Genomic DNA, 9,553 nt, shown 5'->3' on the forward strand with positions numbered 1-9,553 from the left:
GATACAATTTTCTCTAAGATCCTTAAGACAAATACACAACAAAACAAACAAAACCCACTTGATATCTCATTTCATCTTCCCTTTTAATAAGTTGTCACTAACACTAAACACCACTTACCCATTTCAGGAGAGAATTCAACCTCCCCCTTAACTGGGTCCTGGACATGATTTCCAAGGGGATTTCCTATCTTATTCTCTTTCTGTTGCAATTCGGGTATATGAATTGGCCCCCGCGTAAAACGAGGGTAGAATTTTTTTGGAAATGGCCTCTGAGGTTCCAGCCCCTTGACGGGCACATTCTTGAAGGTTTGGTTCTCTTCACTGAAGTTGAAATACACAAACAGCAGAAGTGTCCAGGTCACAGATGTGAAAAGGCACCCATAGCAGAAATAGCGTAGTGTGACACTTCCCATTTTAGACTTAGCATCATTGAGGACCCATTCTTAGTTACCTGAAAGAGAGCGAAAACACATATTGAGAGTGGTGCCTGGTTCTTTATCAGGAACATCATCAAGACCCCAGTGATGCAACACAATTAAAGGTAAAAATGATTAATTTTTCCTCAGAACAGTTAAATAATTATCTCACTTGCACATGCCTGCATTCGTTTAAATCTACCACTATTTAACTAAAGATACTACACACAAGGACTCGATTCTTCACAGAATCACACAGAACAGTTGAGGTCAAAAAGGACATCTGGAGGTCACACTGTCCAACCCCCTTGCTCAAGCAGGGCCACCTTGAGCCAGTTGCCCAGAAGTGTCCACACATGTCTATTTCCATAGTTCAGTTCTTATTCTAAAGCATGGAATGAGAGAACACGGACTCAGACAGCTACACAGTTCAGTACTCCTTGGTGCAAATTTAAGAACAGTCACCATGAGCATCTCAGAAATTCCAGAAAACATGGGCTGCAAAATAACCACACATCATCACGTTTACAGACACTCTTCCCTGCAGAAAGAAGGGAAACAGATGTGACACAGGGAAAGAGCAAAAAGCTCCAAGGTAATTTACCGGGTTCCTGTGAGCCTCTATAGACTCCAGAAGAGCTCCCATACTCCCTGGAGGAAGAGATGCTCACCTACAGCTGGAAGAAAGCAACCCAGCCCAGATTTTCAGTTTTAGGCACCCATCCACTATCACAATTTCCCCAAGCTACACTGGAAATTACTACCATAAGAAATCCCTGAAGTGAAGCATCTGAAGCTGGTGATAACATTCTATTTACAGCCCAGGAGAACCAGGTAAACTTTGGGAGATTTTAAAATCTAAAAAGGCTATAAAAACCCAAAACAAAAAAATCCACAAACACCAACCCGTATAACCAAACCAAAAACTATACAGTTCAGTTTCCAAAACTGAGAAAAACACTAACTCAAAGAGTTAGATTTCCCTCATCATTAGCTAGCCACAACAAATTCTTTGCACAGTAAAAAGAGCCAGGAAACCACTAAATTGACTTTCAACTAACAAAAAACCAAACTATTGGGGTGGCAGTCAAGGGTTTGTGATGATGCATTTTTCAGACTTTTCAAAGTCTGAAACTACGAGAAATCTTCAGGTCATCCTGGCAAACAAACCAGAACAATATTTATGAGTACAAACACATTATTCCCTTCTCAATATGGAAAACTACTAAAAAGAGGTAGAAGGCATTCATTATCCCAAAGAAACCTATAAAGATCCTGCTTATTTTCACAATGTAATTCTGAGTCTTAAGTGACTTGTATCCAAAAAAAAGTGTCAAAATTCCAGCTCACATTTCCCAGACAGCAGCAGGTCATCGTCTCCCTTCAAAAACAAAATATCCATAAAGTAAAATAAAGAAATAAAAACCCCCCAAAAAACCACAAAACCCCACACAACCTCCCACACTCCTCCGAAAACCTCCTAAAAAAATAATTTACACACTATTCTTATATGCCAAATTCCCTCACTTGCAAGACAACAGTCTCTGCAGCAGTTAAGCCCAAGAAGCTTAAAAAGGTCTTAACCAGGTCTGAAATCTCACACTGATCCTGTGCACACAGATGAATGCATGCTCTGTGAAACAGCCTCTAACACTGTCACACAGAAATCCTCCTGCTTAACTGCAGAGCCAGGAAATTTCCCAGGCAACAAATGCTCTGGGGCAGAAATTATTCAAAACCCCCTCATTCTAGCTAGCACAACAGGTTTACCAGTTAGAGAAGTACAGCTCAACAATCCCCAATGCCTTACTCCCTGTGCTAACAGAGGTCAATGGTCATACAAAGGTGAATCTAGGCTCTGAAAAACCATATGAGGCTGCAAAGAAGCAAGATTAGATATACAGTTATATCCTCTCATTGTAATAATTCTTCTTGCCAGACAGTGTGCAGACAATTAATACTTAGCCATAAAAGAAGATCTGGGTGCTTGCCAGGTTGGGGTGGTTTTTTTTGCATGGCCACAAGGCGGTCGTCCGCTGCAAGGCTTAACTAAGCCTAACACATACTGCTCCTCAAAACCTGCTAGAGTTGTTTTTCCATTCACTATGGTAACACAGACACACCACCCTAACATCATGGCACATGCACTTACATTGTGGAACAGAACTGTTCTACTAAGATAAAAGTTACTGTAACAGAAAAGGAACCTTTTCATTTCAGAGCTGTTTGCGGATACATCTACACTGCAGCTTGCACAGGAAAACCAAAGATCATCCTTGCTATCTCAAGTAGCAGTAGGAATAGCAAAGTAGAATTCATCAGAGCTTCTTGCCTTTCTTTTACAGCTGAGAGCCTCACCTTTGTTCCTAGTCACACTAAAGTTTAACTTTACTCTGACCAACATTAAGCACACTCAAGTTAAAGAGGAAGGGATAAATCAGTAATCATTAGACTGAAAATAGGCTGCAAGTCCCTTCCGACTCCAAAAAGCCCTCTTCTGCCCAGGCTGAATTCACACAGTTACTATTATGAAGGCAACAAATGCAAACCTGAGCTTGATATTATTTCCACATGCTCCCTGCTGGAGCAGAACTGCTTCACCTTCTTTTCCCCTCCACCATTTTGCAGTTTTGTAGAAAGATACAAAGGTTGAAGCACTGCATGTAAATCAAATGGCAGAACCTCCACAATTCAGAAAACTACACCCTTTCACTAGCTTGCTATTCAACCAAGACATTTGGTAATACATTTGGCAGGAAGATACAGACTCACTATTTATTTTCTTTAAATACCAAATGTTTTGTTAGACACCTAATTCAAATGAAAAAAGATAAATAATTAAACCTTAATTATGAAGAGCACATTGAGGCTTATTAGTTTACTTTATTCACCAACACATATGCATTTACACAACCACTGTCCTATGGATTTCAACCACTTCTTCCTTTTAAGCAGCCACAGGAGTCATAATCTGCATCAGAGCTGCACGCTCTGGTTTTAGTCAGTTTTATGTTGAGCATGACTTCTTACAGATGTCTTTTAGCAAAGAGGCCACAGTAAGTTTTCAATTTCTAAGAAACATCAGCCCTGCTTGGGACCTCCTCCGAGGAACCAGGTGAACCTTTCCAGCCCTACACTTTTATGTATCAATGTAATTGTACTTTGTATATATCTCCACAGCTCCTCAATATACTAAGAAACAAGTATGGCTGAGCTCATGTCAGATGCAACAAAAAGATAACCACTTTGATACACACCAGAGGGAAGGAGGAGAGAATACTTCAGCTTGTCACAATGTCCCAGGAGGAAACTCTCAGTTCAGAGGCAGCCACTCGCCCTTCAATTCTTACCTCACCCATCTCCCTACCCATGGCTTGCTTGTGCAAGCCATCTAGACACAGTGAATAAAAGCCTTAATTTGTCCAGGCTCCTCTGCTCTCCAGTTCTGTGAAGTCTTCTAGGAAACACACTTTGCCAGTTTACCTAACAACTGTCTCTGACTGCTTATGCATGGTCTTAAAGATGATTGCCTTGAACATCCATCCTCTCCCAGTTGGTTTCTCCAAGCAGGGTTCTGAAATTCAGCAAAGCCAACCCATTCTCCTTTTGTTTCACCTTTTTCCTCACCCCCTTTTTATTCAATGGAGACAAACTGTTCCTGAACACAGGAAATGCAAAAGACACGCCTTTCAAATCCTAAGTATTAGTATCTTTCTCAGCCCTGATACGTGCTTCATGAGAGTAACATTATCTGTTATAACATATATTATCTACATTTTTAACATAACCCTAAAGCTCTGCTAATGCAAGCAGAGCTAGCAGCTTTGAACAGTTAGCTAGAAACAACTTAAATCAGAAAAGCAGAATTGCTTCACTCAGATATTAACATCAACTGGCTTATAAGAAAAATTTTCACCTATGCAATAAATAGTGTAATGCTGAGTCCAGTCACCAATAAATCGCTATTTGGACAGTATGGTTAAAACCCATTTCTAAGTATTTATTCGAATGCAAAAGAAAAATACCAATTGCCATTAAAAAATATATATATATAAAAATCTATGATTTAAACATACGAAGTAGAATTGTTTCACAATACCAGTTCCTCACATATTTTACTGGTAATTGAGACTAGGTTAGAAGGATCTATCCTGTTTCTCCCCTTAAGTTCCTGAAAAGCAACACAGCTGCCAAAGTAAGTTTCCAAAATACCTCACACAAGAACTCATACCATGAAGAACACCCAGAATGAACATAAGACATTTTATCTCCCTTGGCAATATAAGAGCTTTCACAGCAAAAAAAAATAATAATAACACCTTTAAGTGTTTTACAAAGACTCATTCACATCCACAAGATCCTAGTGATACATGAAGTTTATGGCTGTTTGCATTGATATACCTAGGAATCCAGAGATATTCCAATATGACAAACATAAATCATTCAAGGTGGCAGAACCTCCTACATCAGAAAATTACAATCCATTTTGGTGGCAAAGGGGGTGGACCAAGAAGGGGAAAAAATACCTTCGAAGCTGCCCCCATCAGCACCAGCTCAAAAGAGACCAAGACTGAAAGACACAGTATTTCAAGAATTTCTAACAAAATATTCTGCCTTTCAGTCTCTGTCTTGTTGCTCTGTTTGGATTGTCACATATTTATTGCCTGATAGCTTTCAGACTTTGGCAAAACTTTGGAAATGAGTTTGCAGAGCCACATGCCAGAAATGCCAAGAGTAAAATATTCCTCTCTAATTTCCACGAATTCCAGTACAAAAGTCTCAGTTCCTTGTACAAGCAGTAAATCATTGATTTTTTTCTTAAGAGAACTACAGCAGTTTAATATTAGTAACTCAGTAAAAGTCTACGAAAGTCAATCAATTGCAAAGCTAGAAAAAAACCTCCAGGAACCTACCTGCCAGATTTGAGCTTCAGTAATGCCTCTGCAGTACTGCTTTTCACGTTACACCAGCTTCTTACAGCATCCTTACAGCACCAGCATGACATTCATTTCATGCATCAAGCCCAGAATCATTTATATTCATTTAATAATCAGCCCATCAGTCATACAACTTTTTTCCCCTAGACAGCCCAGGACAGTTACTCCTTAGTAACCTGTGCAGCAACAACTAACACTGACCCAATGTGTTAGCCTTCAGTATTTTTAACGGAGGGGGAAAATAAGCCACCCACGTTTCCCAGTATTTTGGCTTAAAGAGCAAAAGTAGCTACAGGCTCTATAACCCGCCACTGTTTAAACCCTGACATTTGCTTGGATTAACCTCATCAGTTTAGTAAACACATTGTATGACTAGATATTTCATGACTGTGCCAAAAACCTGTTTGTCAGAGGTCAAACAGAGGACCAGATTAACCTCAAGGTTTTTGGAATAGGAGTAAGAATTATTTAAGAAAACCTTGAAGTCTGCTTGTACTTTTTCCAAGATCAGCTTCTCTTCTAGAAAAATAAGATGAAGACAGGCACACAATTCGTACTACCTAGATTTCCCTCAAGACTACATGTGTATTTTGGACCTATATTAAAGCCAACACACAGTTGTGTATAATCTTCATTTTAAAAGAACATTCTAGTAAAAAAAAAAATAATAGAAAATTTAATCTTTCTACAGGGTATTAGGATAATTATTTGCTGCATGACCTTCCACAGATGCTTTTTATGACATATTTTAGGAAAAAAGTAATATGAAGATAAAGTAACACTACTTACAACTGCATTTTTGCTTTGTTAATAACCTGAACATTTTACATGCGTCTTGGCCTCCAGGATGTTATGGCTACTACCATCACTCCCCTTCCACAACAAACATCAGTATGAACAGGCTTTCCTGGCTTTTTCTTGAATCACTAGCAAACAGAAGCATTAACAGTAGGATGAACAGATGCCAGATTAGGAAAAAGTAGTACTTCAATACTACACTCATCACACAGAGATGCCATTTACAGTGGCTTCTGCACTTTCACAAGAATTAGTTTTTTCCAGGCATCCTTTACATTGCAACCAGTCTCAAGGGAGGGTCACAGTTAATAGACTAGCAAGATGAAAAAGGGACACCTTAGGCAGCTTTTGTTTCAGACTCTACCACACATCACTAGGAGCAACATCCACTGAACATATCAGGAGAACTGGCTACCCAGGATTTGGAGAAGGCTGAGGTTCTTAATGACTTCTTTGCCTCAGTCTTCACTGGCAAAGTCTCTGACCGCACCACCCAAGTCTTGGAAGGCGAACGCAGGGACTGTGAGAAGGAGGACCCTAGGCCCACTGTGGGAGAGGATCTGGTTCGAGACCATCTTAAAAACCTAAATGTACACAAGTCCATGGGACCTGACGAAATCCATCCGCGGGTCCTGAAGGAGCTGGAGAATGAAGTTGCTAAGCCACTGGCCATCATATTTGAAATATCATGGCAGTCAGGTGAAGTTCCCGACAACTGGAAAAAGGGAAATATAACCCCCATTTTCAAGAAGGGGAAAATGGATGACCCGGGGAATTACAGACCAGTCAGTCTCATCTCTGTGCCTGGCAAACTCTTGGAGCAGATTCTCCTGGAAGGCATGCGAAGGCACATGAAAAACAAGGAGGTGGTTGGTGACAGCCAGCATGGCTTCACTAAGGGGAAACCCTGCCTGACCAATTTGGTGGCCTTCTATAATGGGGCTACGAAACTGATGGACAGGGGCAGAGCAGTTGACATCATCTACCTGGATCTGTCCGAAGCATTTGACACTGTCCCACATGACATCCTTGTCTCTAAATTGGAGAGACATCAATTTGATGGGTGGACCACTCGGTGGATAAAGAACTGGCAGGATGGCCGCACACCAAGAGTTGTGGTCAATGGCTCGATGTCCGGCTGGAGACCGGAAACGAGTGGTGTCCCTCAGGGATCGGTGTTGGGACTGGTCTTGTTCAACATCTTTGTCGGTGACATGGACAGAGGGATTGAGTGCGCCCTCAGCAAGTTTGCCGATGACACCAAGCTGTGTGGTTCGGTTGATACGCCGGAGGGAAGGGATGCCATCCAGAGGGACCTCGACACACTTGTGAGGTGGGCTGATGCCAACCTTATGAAGTTTAACCATTTAAGTTAGTGCAAGTGCAAGGTCCTACACCTGGGTAGGAGCAATCCCAGGCACAGCTACAGGTTGGGCAGAGAAGAGATTCAGAGCAGACCTGCAGAGAAGGACTTGGGGGTGTTGGTCAATGAGAAAATGAACATGAGCCGGCTTCAGTGTGCGCTCACAGCCCAGAAAGCCAACCGTATCCTGGGCTGCATCAAAAGGAGTGTGACCAGCAGGTCGAAGGAGGTGATCCTGCCCCTCTACTCTGCTCTCGTGAGACCTCACTTGGAGTATTGTGTGCAGTTCTGGTGTCCTCAACGTAAAAAGGACATGGAACTGTTGGAACAAGTCCAGAGGAGGGCCACGAGGATGATCAGGGGACTGGAGCACCTCCCGTATGAAGACAGGCTGAGAAAGTTGGAGCTGTTCAGCCTGCAGAAGAGAAGGCTGCGTGGAGACCTCATAGCAGCCTTCCAGTATCTGAAGGGGGCCTACAAGGATGCTGGGGAGGGACTATTCATCAGGGACTGTAGTGACAGGACAAGGGGTAACAGGTTCAAACTTAAACAGGGGAAGTTTAGATTGGATATAAGGAAGAAATTCTTTACTGAGAGGGTGGTGAGGCACTGGAATGGGTTGCCCCGGGAGGTTGTGAATGCTGCATCCTTGGCGGTGTTCAAGGCCAGGTTGGATGAGGCCTTGGGTGCCATGGTTTAGTGTGAGGTGTCCCTGCCCATGGCAGGGGGGTTGGAACTAGATGATTTTAAGGTCCTTTCCAACCCTAACTATTCTATGATTCTATGATTCTAACATAGATTCTTGAGCACATGAAACACTAAGCTTTTATTTTCTAATATCTCTGGCTTTTGCTCTGAATATATCAACCCAATTTAACTCCTTATAAAAACAAAACACCACAACCTCCTATTGGATTGCTTTGGCACTAAATAGGATCTGCCAGTTTGCTTTTAATTAAAAACAGCCATTAATTTATGGTCTTACAGGAGGGATGTGTCACTGCACTTTATGAATTAAGTGGCTGTATTTGACATGCAGTAGGCAGGTAACTACTCATGTAAAGACAGACTGCCGTCTACAGGAACCCACCTCATGACATTCAGCAAGGACAAATGCTAAGTCCTGTACCTGGGACAGGAAATCTCCCCAGTCACTGACACAGCCTGGGGAACAGCTCTCCAGAGAAGGACCTGGAGAGGTCTGGCTACACATAAGCCACCAGCATGCCCTTGCAGCAAGGACAGCTGACAGCACAGGGGCTTATCAACAGGAGTACAGCCAGCTGACTGAGGGATGCAATTACACCAGTCCATGCAGCACTCCGGAAGACCACAGGCAGAGCACTGCACACAGTTAGAGATTTGCCAGTACCAGACAGACATTAGCCAACTGGAGCAAGTTCAGTGGAAGACCACCAAGATGATCACAGGCTGGAACACTTGTGGTATGAGAAGCAGCTGAGGATGCTGGGCTTCTTCAGCCTGCAGAAGAGATAGCTTGGGGAGACCTAACAGCAGCTTGCTGCAATGATACCTACAGGGATGTAGTCAAGAAAACAGAACGAGGCTATTTAGTGAGGTGGAAGGTGGGAGAATGACAAAGTGAAAAAAACCCACCAAAACACCTAATATAACTCCAGTCACAGCAACCCTCACTCACAGAAATATACTGCGGGCCACAGGCTGTCCTCTTGCATAAGATCACTGTTCCCATTCATGTTAATGAGATGACACACTAAGATCTATTTTTAATTAGCCTCCGTAAGTCACTTCTAAATGCAACTTAAAAAGCTCTGAGAGCCAACAGTTTAATCATTTCAGCATAGCTATATGAATCCCTGTCATGCCACTTGAAATAAAATCTCCTGGAATGAATACGGAATTTTGATCAACACCATACAGATAAATAAGCTTACAATAGCAGTAAGTTCATTATACATTATAGATAAGGAAAGGCACATAGACAGACTAGTTACATGAAGACCTAACTATACTATGAGCAAGCTAAGTCTGAAAAGGATAAAGTATTTTAGGGACAA

The 9,553-nt window shown here is 42.0% G+C and overlaps 1 protein-coding gene across 2 annotated transcripts in view; it reads right to left on the reverse strand.

Moving 5' to 3' along the window:
- Window positions 1-413, reverse strand: part of GALNT11 (polypeptide N-acetylgalactosaminyltransferase 11) — a gene marked incomplete at its 5' end in the record, with an annotated part of 35,449 nt that extends 35,036 nt beyond the window's left edge. For both annotated transcript variants that reach the window (XM_080610739.1, XM_080610738.1), the window contains one exon: window positions 119-413. In XM_080610739.1, the coding sequence (XP_080466865.1) occupies window positions 119-413 (295 nt within the window). The remainder of the gene's footprint in view (window positions 1-118) is intronic.
- Between the last annotated feature and the right edge of the window lie 9,140 nt (window positions 414-9,553).

Source organism: Psittacula echo, assembly GCF_963264785.1.
Source record: "Psittacula echo genome assembly, chromosome: 2".
Lineage (NCBI taxonomy): Eukaryota > Metazoa > Chordata > Aves > Psittaciformes > Psittacidae > Psittacula > Psittacula echo.